The 19365-nt window shown below is 37.6% G+C and overlaps 1 protein-coding gene across 1 annotated transcript in view; it reads right to left on the bottom strand.

Annotated features, from left to right (window-relative positions):
- Positions 1 to 19365, bottom strand: part of MYO3A (myosin IIIA) — a 266051-nt gene that overhangs the window by 109165 nt on the left and 137521 nt on the right. The window contains exons 15-17 of the mRNA XM_033208976.1: positions 13058 to 13260; positions 5545 to 5643; positions 5342 to 5456 (exon numbers count right to left, since the gene is read on the bottom strand). Coding sequence (XP_033064867.1) covers positions 5342 to 5456; positions 5545 to 5643; positions 13058 to 13260 — 417 coding nt within the window. The remainder of the gene's footprint in view (positions 1 to 5341; positions 5457 to 5544; positions 5644 to 13057; positions 13261 to 19365) is intronic.

Below are 19365 nucleotides of genomic sequence, written 5' to 3'. Positions count from 1 at the left end.
AAGAAAATCTAGGAGACTACACGTACAACCTAGAGTTAGGGGAAAACTTTTTAACCAAAACTAGAGACCTAGATGTTATGAACAAAAAGGTAAATTTGTTTGAATAAACAAACATTTAAAACTTCATTATGGTAATATGACAAAAAGTCACAAATTATACAACTATAAAGAAACATTTATAACACAAATGATAGAAACATATGTCTATAATCAACGAGCCCTTACAAATTGACATAAAGCATCTAAATAATTCAATAAAAGGGGCAACAATATAAATATACAATTCATAAGAGTAAATCTAAGCAGCTAGCAAACAAATGGAAAGATGTTCAAATATATTATTTGTCAAGGATATGCATATTTAAAATGAGATGTTACTTTCACCCACCAGACTAGGAAATATTTAAAAAGCCACAACACATTGCTGGCAGGAATGAGGAAGGGAAGGGTATTAATATATTAATATGTATCGTTGGTGGAAATGTGAAGTGCTACAGAATTATTGGAAGGCAATCTTGCAAGTTCTATTCAAATTTAAAATATATGTACCTTTTAACCCAGAAATTCCACTACTAGGAAGCTATTTCATAGAAAGAAATGAACAAGTCAATAAGGACATACTTCAGCTTTGCTCATGGTTGCAAGATCCAGAAACATTTATAGTTTATATACCCAGTCATGGTGAATGGCTGAATAAACTATGGTAGTACACACTGTAGAACATTTTACTACCTTTAAAAGAGGTGATTCAGTGATATATTAGGTAATTTGAAGGGATTTTCACAGGCATTGCTGAGTAAGAAAAATCAGATATAGAAAAGTGTGTGTAATATAATCCCATATTAATAAAAGAATGATCATCTCACCAAATATATGCATGTGTACACATTTGCATGTGTGTGTGTGTGTGTGTGTGTGTGTGTGTATCTATAAACAAGACTCTAGGACTAGGTAAGTAAATATGGAATGTTGGATCATGTATACGTCCATTAGCTAGGGGAGGAGAAAGAGAGCAGATGTAGATTTAAGGAGGTAAGATGGGGAAGAGAGAGCTGAACAAAAAAAATTTCTTTAAAGGTGCTAGAAATTGACAAGCTGATCCTTCAAATTTATATTAAAGTTTAAGGGGCCAATCTTGAAAAGCCAAAACATACTTTAAAAAAAGAACAAAGTTTTCTACTTATGGCTAGCCAATTTTCCCAGCACCATTTATTAAATAGGGAATCCTTTCCCCATTTCTTGTTTCTCTCAGGTTTGTCAAAGATCAGTCAGATGGCTGTAGATGTGTGGTATTATTTCTGAGGATTCTGTTCTGTTCCATTGGTCTATATCTCTGTTTTGGTACCAGTACCATGCTGTTTTGGTTACTGTAGCCTTGTAGTATAGTTTGAAGTCAGGTAGCATGACGCCTCCAGCTTTGTCCTTTTGACTTAGGATTGTCTTGGCAATGCGGGCTCTTTTTTGGTTCCATATGAACTTTGAAGCAGTTTTTTCCAATTCTGTGAAGAAACTCATTGGTAGCTTGATGGGGATGGCATTGAATCTATAAATAACCTTGGGCAGTATGGCCATTTTCACGATATTGATTCTTCCTATCTATGAGCATGGTATGGTCTTCCATTTGTTAGTGTCCTCTTTTATTTCACTGAGCAGTGGTTTGTAGTTCTCCTTGAAGAGGTCCTTGACATCCCTTGTAAGTTGGATTCCTAGGTATTTTATTCTCTTTGAAGCAATTGTGAATGGAAGTTCATTCATGATTTGGCTCTCTGTTTGTCTGTTACTGTTGTATAAGAATGCTTGTGATTTTTGCACATTAATTTTGTATCCTGAGACTTTGCTGAAGTTGCTTGTCAGCTTAAGGAGATTTGGGGCTGAAACTGGATCATTTCCTTACTCCTTATACGAAGATTAATTCAAGATGGATTAGAGACTTAAATGTTAGACCTAATACCATAAAAACCCTAGAAGAAAACCTAGGTAATACCATTCAGGACATAGGCATGGGCAAGGACTTCATGTCTAAAACACCAAAAGCAATGGCAGCAAAAGCCAAAATTGACGAATGGGATCTAATTAAACTAAAGAGCTTCTGCACAGCAAAAGAAACTACCATCACAGTGAACAGGCAACCTACAGAATGGGAGAAAATTTTTGCAATCTACTCATCTGACAAAGGGCTAATATCCAGAATCTACAAAGAACTCAAACAAATATACAAGAAAAAACAACCCCATCAAAAAGTGGGCAAAGGATATGAACAGACATTTCTCAAAAGAAGACATTCATACAGCCAACAGACACATGAAAAAATGCTCATCACTCGCCATCAGAGAAATGCAAATCAAAACCACAATGAGATACCATCTCACACCAGTTAGAATGGCAATCATTAAAAAGTCAGGAAACAACAGGTGTTGGAGAGGATGTGGAGAAATAGGAACACTTTTACACTGTTGGTGGGATTGTAAACTAGTTCAACCATTATGGAAAACAGTATAGCGATTCCTCAAGGATCTAGAACTAGATGTACCATATGACCCAGCCATCCCACTACTGGGTATATACCCAAAGGGTTATAAATCATGCTGCTATAAAGACACATGCACACGTATGTTTATTGCGGCACTATTCACAATAGCAAAGACTTGGAATCAACCCAAATGTCCATCAGTGACAGACTGGATTAAGAAAATGTGGCACATATACACCATGGAATACTATGCAGCCATAAAAAAGGATGAGTTTGCGTCCTTTGTAGGGACATGGATGCAGCTGGAAACTGATTTGTTTTTCTAAGACCACCAGAGCGAGCACAAAAGAACCAGCGAGTAGGCAAGGCTAAAAGCAAAACTGCAAATTTATTCTTTGGTCATCTAGCTCCAGAGAAAAAGGTATGGGGGTGAAGTCTGTTGGCCTCCAGCAAAGGAGGCCGAGAGAGTCACCCAGTAGAGCTCTCGGGCAGAGTTCCTAATGCAGTCCCGACAAAGGTAGGGGCTGAGGAAGCCCGCCCCGTGCATCTGCCGGGAGTGGCTTTTCTAGGAGTGGAAGGGCAATAGGCGGGGCACGGACGCGTGGGGGGGTGGGGGGAAGGCGCCGCAGGTGCCACCAGGTAAATCTTGATCTCTTCGGATTGACATCACCTGGCGCATGCCTGGTTGGTCTGCACCTTCCCGGGCGCCAGCTGCATCCTCGCGCACACGGGGAAAAGTTGGTGATGAAAAACCCGGAAATGCACCATCTTGCCTCCGTTCGTCAAAACAGAAACCATCATTCTTAGCAAACTATCACAAGAAGAGAAAACCAAACACTGCATGTTCTCACTCATAGGTGGGAACTGAACAATGAGATCACTTGGACTCGGGAAGGGGAACATCACACACCGGGGCCTATCATGGGGAGGGGGGAGGGGGGAGGGATTGCATTGGGAGTTATACCTGATATAAATGATGAATTGATGGGTGCTGACAAGTTGATGGGTGCAGCACACCAACATGGCACAAGTATACATATGTAACAAACCTGCACGTTATGCACATGTACCCTAGAACTTAAAGTATAATAATAAAAAGAACAAAGTTGTAGAAGGGTTTAATGCTTCCTAATCTCAATACTTATTACATAGCTATGATACTCATGTGTGATACCAGTATAAGGATAAATATATAAATCAATGAGATAGAATTGAGAGTCCAGAAATAAACCTATATATTTGTGGTTAATTGATATTTGACCAAGAACAATGGGGAAAGAATAATCTTGCCAACAACGTTGCTGGTACACTGAATGTCCAGAAGCAAAAAAATGAAGTTAGATCCCTACCTCACAATATGCACAAAAACTAACTCAAAATGGAACAATGACCTAAATGTAAGAGCTAAAACTATACAACTATAAGAAGAAAGCTTAGGCATAAATCTTTGTGAGCTTGGTTTTCTATATAACACTAAAATCATAAGCAATAAAAGAAAAAATAGATAAACTGAACTTCATAAAATTTAAAAACTTTTGTGCTTCAAAGGACACCATCAAGAAAGGGAAAATATAACAAATAGGAGATTTTTTCTTTTTTTTTTTTTTTTTTTTTGCAAATCAGATATCTGATAAGGAGCTAGTACCTAGAATATAAAAAATTTCTACAACTCAATAATAAAAAGACAATAACCCAATTAGAAAACATGCGAAGGATCTGAACAGACATTTCTCCAAAAAAGATCCACAGATGACCAATAAGTACATGAAAAAGAAGTTCAGCATCATAAGTTATTAGGTAAATTCAACTAAACCCTCAAGTGATACCACTTCACATCCACTGGAATCACTATAATCAAAATGACAGATAACAATAAGTGTTGGTGAAGATGTGGAGAAATTGGAAACTTCATGCAGTGCTGGTGGGAATGTAAAATGGTGCAGCGATTTTGGAAAACAGTTGAACAATTTAGTGAAAAAGTTAAACACAGAGTTACCCTATTCAGCATTTGCACTGCTAGGTATATATCAAAGATAAATGAACACTTACGTCCACACAAAAAGTTGTACATGAATGTTCATAGCAGCATTATTCATAATAGACAACCGAAAACAACCTAAATGTTGCCCATCAACTAATGAATGGGCAAATAACATGAAGTATACCCATAAAATGAAATATTATTTAACAACAAAAAAAGAAGTACTGATACATGCTACAAAAATGGATGAACCTTGCAAACATTATGCTAAGTGAGATAAACCAGTCACAACGGATCACATATTATATGATCCCATGTATGTAAAATGTCCAGAAAAAGCAGATTTATAGTGATAGAAAGTAGGGATGAAGTCAGAATTGAGTCAGAAATATGCTAATTGCTACCATATTTCTTTTTGGGGTGAAAAATTTATGAAAATATTCTATAAATGATTATGGTCATGAATACACATCTCTATGAATATACTAAAAGTCACTGAAATATACACTTTAAATAGGTGAATTATATTGTATGTAAATTATATCTTAATAAAGTTATTTAAAAGATTGCACTAAAAAGAACATGCACATTTATGCATTTATGTAAAATTATATATATATGTTTATATATATTTCCCATATATGTATATGGGAAATGTAAGTATAAGTAAAATAAAAGATTAAGAACAAAACTAAATTCAATTATATCTCAAGGCCACACTATTTCTTCACTTATAAAGTAAATTTTATATTTCCAGTTATTTCATAAGGCTGTTCTAATATATGTAAAGCACTTATGCTGGTATATATTAATCACTCAATAAATGCTCTTAACATTAATGATGATAAAAAGATCCTTTCTAAAGAGGTTCAAGTGTCTTTCATACTTACCTCCATTGTAAAACCTATGACTTTGAAACATTGCTCAATTAATTCATACTGGGATTTATATAAACTATTATTCATGATGTCTTGTACTGTTCTGAGGTGGTCATTTTGTAGGTACCTAAAAAATATATAAAAGGAAGGATAAAAGTCTAAAATTAAGTGAAAAGTGAAAATATTATTGATGAAAGTACAACCTGGTAGATTACCTGGGAGGCTTATTTTCAGGTAGTTTGTAATGGGCTAGTTTCTTTTTTTCAGCCAAACCAGCATAAATGTAGTAAAATATATGAAAATTTTTTTCTCCACTGGAAAAAAAGATATTTTCAGTAAGGGAGTTAGTAAGAATATTTATTGTTTAAGTTACTTGACAATATAATTATTTGAACAATGACTGTGAGTGCTAATATGGGCTTTTCTGAATACTGCATTTTGGCTTTCTGTGGTCGTTATTGTTGTCATTATTTTCAACAACCACTGTCATTAAATTCCAGACATTATCTTAATCGCTTCATAGGAATCATTCAATATACATTTGTGAGTGACTTCCAGGCACTGTTCCAGGCACTGGGGATATAGCAGAAGCAAAACTGTCAAAAATCCCTAACTCGTTGGAGTTTACATGCCAGTGGAGCAGACAGAAAAAAGAATAATGTATACAGCCATGCCAATGGTTATAAGTGCTACATTATCTCATTAACCCATCGTAGGCCCCTGAGATGGGCATGTGTTTCCTATTTTATGTAGAAGGAAACTGAGGATTAGAGCTATCAATCTCCCCCAAAGCCACAGAGTTGATAATTAATATGGATTTGAATCAGGTCTGTTTGACTCCAAAGCCCATGCTTTTAACCACCTTTGAATATTGTCTTTCTGAGGCTTAGTTTTCTTACTTGTATGAGGAATCTCTTTCTTATAAGCCTCAAATCCCATGATTCTGTGGTTCTAAGTAGTATAAATAGCATTTTCCAGATGCTGCAATAATGTCATTAAGGGAATATGGATTACAACAAGGTACGTTTCCACTTCAGGATGTTTCACAACATAATTTCTTGGACCTTGGGGTCTCCTCTCCTCCTTCCCTCATGTCTTCTTTCTGCTCTAGTGGGCTCCAGGGAAAGACCACACTTTCAGGCTCTCTGCTGAAATAGCAGAGGATGAACCTCCTGCTCTATAGTTTCCCCATCTCTACTGCCCTGTTTTACTTCCACTCTTGATGAAACTAGTGGTCAATTGGGACACCCTGGGGTTTGCATCTCCCTGTGGCATTCCCCTTCTCGTCCTCCTACTAGATCCTCCTCCTGTTTGAGGGTGGTCCTCAAACTTCACTTGACTGTTCACTCCATTATCACCAGGCTCACCAGGCTCACAGGTTGGGACAGGGTAGGATTCTTCTTACAGTGGTTAAATTAATTCTAATGTCTCAACCAGAAGGCCTTGCTGTCTTCACTTCTTTCTATTGTTCCTTCTCTTTCCGTTGGTATAAAACTCTCATCCCACCACAAAGTTTTGCATGTCACCATAGGGATTGGGGCAGGAGACACTAAATTGTTGTGGATACTCCCCTTCCTGCCACTCTTGGCAGTGGCCTGAACTGTGCTCTGGGTCCTAAACTCATCACACCCAAGATGGAAACTTCAGGGGCAGCTTGTATCCCCTCTCACCCTGCTCCTTTCCTTCACCCCCTCCACAGCCTTTATCAGCAAACTTAGGGGCCAATGAAATATTTTCAGAAAAGGAATTATTATTATTAAACTTATTTTTAGTAGAACAGAGGGGTCTTTGAATTCTTTTCCATATGAAGTACATGAAACAGAAAAAAGCCCACTTCATGATATGCATAATTATACATAAACTATTTTACTTAAAAGGTAAGAAAGGACTTAAAAACCTTCCAGGGTCTTCTCCCCCTGTACATGATGCAGTATCATCTCAGTGGAGATGGAAATTTACTGTTGCTCTCTTTAGAGATTATTCATTCTTTCAGTATGTAGAAGTTTTCCTCAGAATCAACAGTAACTCAAATATATCCATATGTATTTACTCTTCCAATAATGCAGTAAAATTTGGAGTTTCAGAACAACTGTGGCTTTATTTTATAATCTCTAGTTTTGATCCAACGTTCTGCCAAAAGCCATTCCAAGAATAATTTTTTACAGAAGCTCAATAAGGACTCCAACACATCACTCATGTAGGTTTAAAATAACATTAAAGATTTGATACTTGTGACACACTAATAACTACTGAAGGTACTCTCTTTGGTATTTCTTGAAAGTTAACAAATTGAAATACTTAATATGAAAGGGTAGAGCTTGATAAGGTGAATAATGCAGAGCTCTGTTCTTCCTTAGTATTTCAAAAGGAAGGAAGACATTTTCTGAAGAGAAAGGTAACAATGCTATTGGTTAGTATGCATTCTGCACTGAAACTCTCCCGAGTGAAGGGAGAGTCGGGGGGGGGGTCTTATATAATTAGGGAGGGATAGTCCCATTCCAAAAGAAAGGGGCTATGGGAAAATAAATAGATTTGAGATGTGTATTCAGTTGAATTTGAGATGGTAGCAGGATATGTGGGTAGCTGGAAATTTTTAAAAAATGTAAACATTTTTCAGTTTTAAGAGAGGGGGAGAAGTATGTCTTTGGGTGTCAATCATGTAGGGCTCTCTGTTGAGGCCATAATGTCAGAACAATTTGTGAAGTGAGCGAGTGTAGAGAACAAAAGAGAAAAGCCGCAGGGTCAAATATTTGGTAAATACACAGTGTGAGACTGGATGGATACATCTAAAACAGAAGAAGAATTCAGGGAGGTAGGAGAGGAATCAGGAGAATCTAGTCATGGGGCAAAGACAATGAAGGTTTAAAGAAAAGGGGTGGTCCAGAGGCTGGGTGCTGAAGTGAGAACTGGCACACCCTTCCTTCAGAACTCATCCTATTCTGTTACTTGTTGCAGTCACCAGTGATAATGCAAGAAACACCAACATGGCCTACAACTAAAGTTAGAACAAAAGTGAAAGTTTCCTTTAGTTCTTGTCTTTTTTCACCACAGAATAATAAAAATTTCTCTACGACTGACACAGCATATAATTCAGTTTGCTTTCTTCTAAGGAAGCACACTGATTGTGCACTTCACTAATTATACATTGTATCAGTTAAGTGCTAACAATGTGATTGCTAACATTAACTAATACAGTGCAATTGTGATTGTTAACACTACTACATTGTTCACAATATACACTAATTGTACATTGTATCAGTTAAGTGTTAACCACAATCACATTTGTATCAGTTAAGTGTTAACATTTGTGATTGTTAACAATGTACACTAATTGTACATCGCATCAGTTAAGTGTTAAAACTTAGACACACAATATTAATGATTTCTTTTCATCAGTTTACATTTATTAGGAATTATAATTTGAAAAGACCTGGAGAAACGTTGGGGAATATACTGACCTTCAACGGACAATCAGAAAGTTAAAGAAACAGGAAAAGAACACACCTCCAAAGCTTACCCGGGGTCCCTAACCATATCAAGCTGTGCTTAAGAACACAGAGCACTACGGTATCCCACACTTGCTAATGTTTCCAGGGGTTCCCAGGTCAGGACTGCCTGAGGACAGACAGAGGGTCTTACAAGTTACCAAATATCATTTCTCTGATTGTGGCCTCATTCCTACTTGTGGATCTTCTAACACTTCTTCAGAGTGAGTTCCACTCAGCTGCTTGCAGGAAAGCCCTCAGGGCTGTCTCATATGTGTGTTCACCTGCTTTGCATCCTGGGGATTACCTGTGCAGCCAATGCCTTTGACAGCCTCAAATGGTGGCAAAGTACTCACAAGGGTGTAGCTTAATTCCTGTGAAACCTTTGAATATTCAATGAAGTGGCCAGCAATCAGACTTAGAAAGCTACTAATGAAGTTTTGCATTCTTAAGGCACTACAGGGTATCCATAAAGCAACACTTTGAGTTTTTCCTTTTTAATCACAGCTCCCACCTTGTAAACTCTCTCCTCCTGGATATGCAGTCTCCTCAGTCCCCTTCTCTTGCTATCTACCTGCTGAATCTTAGCAGATGAACTCATTTCTTACTTTCATGAGAGGCTAGAAACCATGAGTGATCAGCAAGTTTTATATCATACTGTGAGCTGTGTTACCACAAGAATCCTGCCTTACTTGGCTTTATGTCTCCTGTGCCTAGCATACAGTAGGCACTCAATAAATATGTGTCAAATAGATGGATGGATAGATGATGGATGGATGGATGGATGAATGGATGGATGAATGGTGGGCTTTGGAGTCAGACAGAAGGACGAGGCTTCAAACTCCAACTCATTCATTGCTAACTTTTTGACATTAAGCAACTTATTACAATTCTCTTAGTTTCTCACTTTTAAAAGAGAAGATGACACCCTGTCACATGACTGCAAGAATTAAAAGAGATACTGACTATAAGGTGTTTAGCACAGTGACTGACATAGAGTAACTGCTCCATAAATACATTTCCCTTTCTCCACAATGGAGAGCACCATGTCTGCCACTTATTTATGTCTCCTATAGAGTCCTGTTAAGTGCTGGGGACATGAGAGAAATGCAATCAATGCCTGCTGAACTAAACTGTAGTAACAGGAGGAAACTGCAGTGGAAATAGCTATAATTTGTATTTATGAGAATTATCTAGCATTGCCTTCAATAGGTTCATTTTATTCTTGAAATTAAGTAGCCTCTTTTAAAATTTTCTCCTTGAAAACTATCAATGTTTAGAAAGGAATTTAAGTCACAGGTTATAAGATAGTACCATCATCGTTAGAAAGGTAATCTAAAAATAAATGTGGTCAGAGATTGAGCTGGGATGACATTGCCAGAGGCAAAAAGTGAAGAAAAGAACAAAATGTCTTAAAAGAAAGGGTGAGTTCATCAAAAAAAGATACGCGTCTGCTCTGATTCTTCCCTACTCCTCAGATCATTCTACACTCTTCTTTGTCTTGCTCTGGGACCCCAAAGGCCAATCCTTACAGCCTGCAATCCCTGGACTCCCTTGCTCTCTGGTTTCCATATGGGTTCAGCCAATAGGAAGCACAGGCAGGAAACAGGCGGAGGGAGGAGAGAGAGGCTGGGATGTTATCCCCTTGCTCTCTCCCTGAACGGCTGCATCCCATTAAGGCCATAGCTCTCGACAGGCAGCCCCTGATCCACAGCTGCAGCTGGCACCAGGCACTAGTGCTGCCCCTCCCTCTGCCTGCAGACAGGAAGGCAGCCATGGCTCCTCACCCCTGTTAGTCCATGGGCATCTCACCATTCATTCTTGGCTCTTCAATGCTCATGTGACTTCTGTAAACAGTTTTCTCAGTTAAAACCCTTGAGCTTGTTCTTTCTGTTCAGTACCCTGATTGATAACAGTGCAATTAAGTTTATAATTTGTAAAGGTACCTATTAAGAATTCTTCCATCAATCACAGGTCTAATATTTTCATATTCATAGGTCACTCAAAGCTCCTCTGGAACTTAAAAATGCAATTAAATTAGGTGAAAGAAAAAACATAAAAATGGAAAAAGTGTTATAAATTAAAGACAGCTGTGCTCAAACTATAACTGAGTTATATTTCCACTTGATTGTGAATTTGGAATTTGGAATGCTTTTCCCCAATAAGCAAAGTTGTAAAATTATCATAGTTCCTTAGGGGGAAAAATTACTTAATTCACAGCATGCCTTAAATATAATCCTGACTATGCTATTTCTTAGAATGCATCCTACAATATTTCAGTAAGCATTAACAGGATTATTTCTGTGGTTACAAGCTCAGGGCCTCATTGTGTAACTCCAGAGGGTTATGTTCACGTGTTATTCTATATGAACTGTGTTCTTGCACTCAGCTCCATAGAATACACCGTGAATGATATCCCTTGATATTATGCAACATGGTGGTGCCATCTACCAATTAGTTACTCTTAAGTAGTTCTCCCCGAAGGGCCTGAAGGAGAGGCTTACACAATTATGAGAGCAGAACAAATGGTTTTAAGAACTAGCTAAGTTTCCACATCTGCTAAGATCCTGAGGTCCTTCTATTTATGGGCAGCAACGGCACTGACACACATGTCCACTGAGTTTTGGGCACTGGACACACATCAATAAATAGTATCTACCATTTATTGAACATCTTCAATATCCCAGGTACTGTGCTATATGTTATTTCTAATCAACTATTAATATTACTATTACTACTAATGGCTTAAACTTATGGATTTCTTACTATATGCCATTCATTGTGGTATATACTGTACATATCTTGTCTTAATTGATAGGTAGGTACTAATGCTATTTCATTTTAAAGATGAAAAACAGAGGTGCAGAGAGGTTAAGTAAACTGTTTCAAATCCTACCTATAATGTATTACAGAGCCAAGATCCTGTAAGAATCTTTAAGGTTTAAATATCTTACCCAAGGTGGATTAAAATGGTCTGGTACCACAACTGAAAACCACATGTGTCTAATAATCATTCCTTCCTCTTTTTTTTTGAGATGGATTCTTGCTCTGTCACCCCAGCTGGAGTGCAGTGGCGTGATCTTGGTTCACTGCCAGCTCCGCCTCCTGGGTTCACGCCATTCTCCTGCCTCAGCCACCCGAGTAGCTGGGACTACTGTCACCCACCACCACACCCAGCTAATTTTGTGTATCTTTAGTAGAGACGGGGTTTCACCTTGTTAGCCAGGATGGTCTCGATCTCCTGGCCTCGTGATCTGCCCACCTCGGCCTCCCAAAGTGCTGGGATTATAGGCGTGAGCCACCGCACCCAGCCTCCTTCCATAGTTTCAATTGAAGACCAAAGGGTAATTTTCCATACTGGGGCTAGTGCTCAGGAGCTGGACTCCAGGCAACTTCTATTCATGACTTACTCATGAACTGAATGACACCAAGCTTGAAGGCACTTACATTAAATAATAATGTACTAATATACAACAAGGCTTATTATGTTACTGTGAATTAACTTGACATATTACTACAATAATGTAGCATATGTTTAGCATAAAACCAACATAAGAAAAATGAAAGATTCTAACTTGCCAAGCTTTTAAACAAAATAATGTAACTACTAGGGTACAAATCCAATGTGTAACGATAGTTTCCTCATTAGAATAACAAAGATGTTCTGTGAGACAGGAGAGAAACTTTGTCATTAAGCTACAAACCCGCAAAAGGAATTCATTCAACTTAATATCAAAGCATTATGAAGAGTACTGATGGCTAAAATCAGTCAGCAATAAAAGGTCAATACGATAAACCTCCTTCTTGAATCTTTAATTTGGCCCCTTGTGTATAAACACAGGAAGAATAGAATTAATACAAATGTCTATTTATATATGCTAGCATTTAAAAGAGAAAAGCATTCAGTTATTTCTAATTAAATTTCACATTAATTTTGTATAGATAAATATATTCTCTGCTATGTCAGAACGGTCTCTAATTTATGCTGTTAGTACCTCTATGATGGGCTTAGGCTTTCTATCTGGCAGCATAAATTTTAGGTTATTTATTAATTCCTCTATTGAATGCTACATATATTTGAGAGTAAGACAGTGCTGATGGATTTCTTCATTCTCAATGGTAAGTGCTTTGCATATAGTAGGTGATAAACAAAATTTTATTGAATGAGAAAGACATTTCACTATTAAAGCATTATGTTTGCTTCTGCTTCCTCCAAAATAGGAGAGGTTTGAAATAAACTTACATAGCTTGGTGGATAACTCGGGATTTTTCCAGGAGATATTCAGAAATCTGTGCTCCCACTACAGCTCCAGAAGAGGTGAATTTCATTTCTAAGTATTTTCCAAATCGGCTAGAATTGTCATTTATAATAGTGCAGGCATTGCCAAAGGCTTCTACCAACTTGTTTACTTGTAAAATCTTCTCTTGCAAGGTTCTGTTATTAGCCTACAGAGAAAATATTAAGATATTTTTAAAAACATAAAAAATTAACTTGGTATATAATGAAATGTCTCTTCTTTGGTAAGCACTTTATGTAGACATACACACACAAAAGCATGCTCCTGATATATTGGCAGGTGTTACATCCTGGTCTATTTCCCCTCCCATACGTGGATTCACTCACTTGTTTTCTTAAAAAAGGACAAGGAGATATTCCATACTTTTCAAATGCAGTTCTGCCTGATTTACAAAGATAATTTATAAGCAGCCTATGCACATTGAAGTACACTTGTCATTCTGTTATTCCTCCTCTACCTGCCTGGGCCCCCATCCAAATAGTCCCCAAAGCCAGAACCACTTTACTTGCTTTCACAGAAGCTGCTAATCCTGAAACTAAGAGAGGAAAGATAACTCATTAATTCAGAAACAGAGAGAAGGGAATAATTAGGAAAAGTGAGAACAGCTCGGAAGTATGAATGGGAGGAGTGGAAACCAGGTCAAGGTTAGCAGGCTTACATGGCTCTACCTCTATTTCTTCCCCATCTCTTATGCTCCTCTTCTCAAAGAAGTATGTTCCATGTTTCTTTCTTACTACTTTAGTTGAAATTCTACTGAGTAGAAATTTATTTGGGTTAATAGCCAATCACTTTTACAAAGGCATTCCAACCTCTGCCCCCCGAGGTGTAGGGAGGTATTAGTTATTCACAACTTGGCAGAAGTTAGCTTAAGTAGATTATTTTCAGTGTAATACCTACTTTAATACTTTACCAAGATCAACTATGTTAGACTTATTGCAAATTTTCTATGTTGAGGGAGAACAGTGGAAGCTATTTCTGGAACACAGGCTACATTAGAATTTGAGTGGGTTGGAGGGGGCATTCACAATGAAGTTTTCAGGCTGTGTAAGAACTTTGAGTATCTTATAAAAGAGGAAATAAGGGGTGAGAGAAGAGCATAGTAATTTGGGGGATGAACTTGGCTCTTTTAAAATGTTTTGGGCTGGCCTTGCACCCATGAAAAAGGTGAGATAATATTTTCATTGGCATATATTAAATAGCAGTGACCTGCTAAGTAAGATTTGGAAGACTGCATATTTCAAAGGTAAGCTCTATCTACCAAACACCTCGTTTTTCCATCTGGTAAATCCTTATCAAGGACATAAATTAAAACAAGATAAGATGTGATAAGGGTAGGAATCTGAAAATACATATATACCTATCCCCAATTAACATTAATCTAAAACAAGACAAAGAGATTAGATTAAGGAGTTTGCTGACATCTACAGAACCACATTCACACACAATTAATTTATCACTGATGAGAACCTCTATCAGCCCGCAGATCAGGACAGAATAGCAAGACCTGTGAGTAAATTCATTCAGGTGTTCAGCTCCTCTACACCAGGATAATATGCTATGCCTCACTGCCCACGTGCCCCACATTAAATCTTATCTCACCATTGTGAAAACCTTTTAAAATGATACTTCTAGAAGGAGAGAGTGGTTGATGGGCAAGGGGGAAGAAAAGGCTGAGATGAGACACCTGGGGTAGCGCCACCTTTTTTTAGGTCTCTCCTGGCTCTTCCACTCCCAAGAGGGTCACAAGTCTGCTAAGTAGAGGTTATATTAAGCCACTGGGTCAAGACTTCTGATAGAACATATTAAAACCACTCAATTAGTTTTTAACAGGAACATGGAATTCTTCCTACTCATCATTTTGAAAATGAATTAGGAGTGACATCAAGATGGTTGGCCAGAAGCTCCTAGTGCTCTCCCTCTGATATGGTTTGGCTCTGTGTCCCCACCCAAATCTCATGTCAAATTGTAATCTCCATGTGTCAGGGGAGAGGGCCTGGTGAGAGATGATTAAATCATGGGGGCGGATTTTCCCCCTCACTGTTCTTGTGATAAGGACTGAGTTCTCATGAGATCTGATGGCTTGAAAGTGGCATTTCCCCCTTTGCTCCCTCTTTCTTTCTCTCCTGCTTTGCTGTGCTTGCTTCCCCTTCACCTTCTGCCCATGATTGTAAGTTTTTTGAGGCCTTCCCAGCCATGTGGAACTGTGAGTCAATTACACCTCTTTTCTTTATAAATTACCCAGTCTCAAGTAGCTCTTTATAGCAGTGTGAGAATGGATAATACACCTTCAAGCCCCCCCTACCTGCAAATGAGTAAACAAGTACATTTAAAGCAAAATAACTAAAGGAGCACGCTGGAGAACAGCAAAAAACAGCCAGTAGAAATCCTGTAGAGCACAGAAACCCAGGATGGCCACATAGAGAAGGAAAGGAAACACCTTACCTTTACCACATCATGCCCCAAGTGGGGATCAGCTCACAACCAGGAAGGAAGGACAGCTCCCTGCAAGGAAAGGTAAGCAAGATACCCCCAGCAACCTCTCTCACTACTGTGGACACTTGCAGTCATTGCCACTGGAGACTCCTGCAGTCCTCACAGGCTCTGAGCTTGGCTGAGGGAGCTGTCTTGCACCAGAGCTGAGGCAGCACCCCACCCTCAGAGGGCCTCAGGCCTCCTGAACACTGAAGTAGTTGCTGCCACCACACATCACAGGTGAGGTGGTACCTTGCACCCTGGGGCTCCAAGCCTCTGGCACACCTAAGCAGGAGCACCTCCTAGCACCACAGATAATCAAATATGTGGAAATTAAACAATGTACTGCTGAACAGCCAATTGGTCAAAGAAGAAAGTAAAAGGGAAAGTAAAAAATACCTTGAGACAAACAACAAGGAAAACACAACATACCAAGCCTATGGAATGTAGCAAAAGCAATTCTAAGAGAGAGGTTTGTAGCAATAAATTCCTACGTTAAAAAAGAAGCAAGCTCCAAAATAAATAGTCTAGCATTATGCCTCGAGGAACTAAAAAATGAAGAAAAAATTAAAGCCAAAATTAGCAGAGGAAAGGAAAAAAATCAAAACCTGAGCAAAAATAAATCAAATAGAGAAAGGAAAAACTATAAAAAGAATCAATAAAACTATGAGTTTTGCTTTTGAAAAAAATAAGACTGACAAACCCTTAGCTAGTCTAAGAAAATAAGAGCAATGACTAAGATAAGTAAAACAAAAAATGCAAGTAGAGAAATTACAACAGACGTATCAGAAATAAAAAGGATCATAGGGACTATTATGAACAATTATCTACAAACAATTTGGGTAGCTTGGAGGAAGTAGATAAATTCTTAGAAAAATACAACCTACCAAAATTGAGTCAGAAAGAATTAGAAAGCCTGAACAGACCAAAAACAAATAAAGAAATTGAAGAAGTAATCAAAACCTCCTAACAAAGAAAAGCCTAGGATAAGGTGGCTTCACAGCTGAATTCCACCAAACATTTGAAGAAAATCAATACCAATACTTCTTAAACTCTTCTAAAAAGTAGAGGTAGGCCAGGCACAGTGTGGCTCATGTCTGTAATTCCAGCATTTTGGGAGGCCAAGGTGGGAAGATAGCTTGAAGCCAGGAGTTTGAGACCAGCCTGGGCAACAAAGTAAGACCTCATCTGAACAAAGAATTATAAAATTAGCTAGGTGCACTGGCACATGCCTGTAGTCCCAGCTACTGGGAAGGCTAAAGCAGGAGGGTCACTTGAGCCTAGGAGTTCAGACACTGCAGTGAGCTATGATTATGCTACTGTACTCCGGCCTGGGTGACAGAGTGAGACTCTGTCTCTAAGAAAAGCAAATTAATAAATAATAAAAAATAGAGCCAGAGGGAATACTTTCATCTACACTTTATGAGGCCAGTATTACTTTACTACCTAAGCTAGAAAAAGGTATCAGAAGAAAAGAAAACTACAGGCCAGTTTCTCTGATGAACACTGATGCAAAAATTCTCAATAAAATATTAGCAAACCAAATCCAATAACACATTAAAAAGATTATATATCATGTCCAAGCAAAATCTATCCCTGGCATGCAAGTCTAGCTTAACATATGCAAATCAAACAATGTGATTCAACATATTAACAGAATCAAAGATAAAAACCACATAATCATCTCAATTGATGCAGAAAAAGTATCTGACAAAGTCCAACACCGCTTCTTTTTTTAATTTTAAAAGTGGAAGCTGTATTCCATTTTCCTATGAGATTATAAAAAGAAAAGCATTTACTAAGGTATAACTCATAAGAGGCCTTTCTATAGCTATTCATCTTTCTATTGACAGAATGTCCCAGATTCTTATGAACTATCTAGAAATTGCTGGTCTTGCTGTGATTTCCACTAAGTAGCAGTATTCTGCAGGAAGAAAAAGGACATTTTGGAAGGAATGAAGTATTCTTTGGCATAACCATTTTCATTCCCAAAGCATACAGGAGCTACCTACAATTACATAAAATTTTCTTAGGCAATAGAAAAGCAGTATTAAGCAAAGTGGTAATAGGTTTCTTTACCTTGAAAAGACACAATTTTTAACATTTTTCAACCACAGAATAATCTACATCATATGTATCAGTTATAGAAGACCATTTAAGATACCACAACATCTTTTCTTGATGTGGACTCTCAACAGTTTAGGTATAGAAAGTTCCTCAACATGATACAGGCAATGTATGAAAAATCCACAGCTAACATTATAATCAATGAGGAGAAACTAAAAGCTTTTCCAATAGTATCTATTACAACGCAAAAAAATACTCACTCTCATGACTTCTATTCAACATAGTACTGGAAGTACTAATAAGAACAATCAGACAAGATAAAGAAATAAAAGGCACTCAAATCAGAAAGGAAGAAGTTGAACTGCAGTCAACCATGGTCTAAAACTATTAAATGAAAAATTCCAGAAATAAATAATTTCTAAGTTTTAAATTGCATGCCATTCTGAGTAGTGTGATTAAATCTGTGCCACCGCATTCTGTCCCACCTGGAAAGTGAATCCTTCCTTTGCCCAACGTATCCACGTATATGCTACCCACCTGTCAGCCAACTTAGTAGCCCTCTCAGTTATCAGATCAGCTGTCACAGTATCACAGTTCTTGCCATCAAATAATCTTTATTTTACTTAATGGCCCCAAAGCACAAGAGTAGTGATGCTGACAATTTGAATATGTCAAAGAGAAACCATATTTGCCTGCTTGAAGTGAAAAGGTGAAAGTTCTTGACTTCATAAGGGAAGAAAAAAAATTGTATGTTGAGGTCTACTATCTGTTAAATTGTGAAGAAGGAAAAAGAAACTTGTGCTAGTTTTATTGTCACATATCATATTGCAAAAGTCATAGTCATAGTGCATGATCAGTACTTAGTTAAGAAGGCATTAAATTTGTGGGTGGAAGACATGAACAAAAAATGTTTTCTGATTGGTGTCAGTGTTTGAACCAGAAAGCATTGAGCCTACACAAAGAAGTCAGCAAGGAATCCCCTAAAACAAGTGACACTAAGGTATTTTGAGAGAGAGAGAGAGAGAGAGAGAGAGAGAGAGATCATATTCATATGACCTTTATTACAGTATAGTGTTATATTTTATTTTTAGTTATTGTTAATCTTGTATTGTGCCTAATTTCTAATTTAAACTTTATCATAGGGATGTTTAGGAAAAAACAGTATATATAGGGCTTGATATTATCTGCAAGTTTCTGGCAACCACAAGTGTATCTTGGATCATATCCCCTGTGGGGATAAGTGGAGACTACTGCTTTTGCAGATAACATGATCCTACCTGTAAAAAGCCCCAAATATCCCACAAAATAACTGTTAGAAGTAATAATTCAATAAAATTTTAGGATACAAAATCAACATATAAAAGTAAATAACATTTTTATACATAAATAACAACCTAACTGAAAAAGAAATCAAGAAAGCAATCCCATTAACAAAAGCATAAAAATAAAACATTAGGAATAAATTTAACCAAGGAGGTGAAAGATCTATACACTGAAAACTATAAAACAGTGATGAAAGAAGTTGAGGAAAACACAAATAAATGAAAATATATCTCAGGGATCAGAAGAATTAATGTTGTTAAAATATCCATACTACTCAAATATACAGAATCAATGCAATCCTTATCAAGATCCCAAGGCATTCTTCACAGAAATAGAAAAAAACAATCCTAGGAAGGGTCAATCATCATAGTAGATGGGAGACAGGACTGGA

The sequence above is a fragment of the Trachypithecus francoisi genome, unplaced genomic scaffold (assembly GCF_009764315.1).
Source record: "Trachypithecus francoisi isolate TF-2019V2 unplaced genomic scaffold, Tfra_2.0 Lachesis_group9, whole genome shotgun sequence".
Lineage (NCBI taxonomy): Eukaryota > Metazoa > Chordata > Mammalia > Primates > Cercopithecidae > Trachypithecus > Trachypithecus francoisi.
Note: the sequence above shows the minus strand (reverse complement) of the source record. Positions and strands in the feature narration are given on the sequence as shown.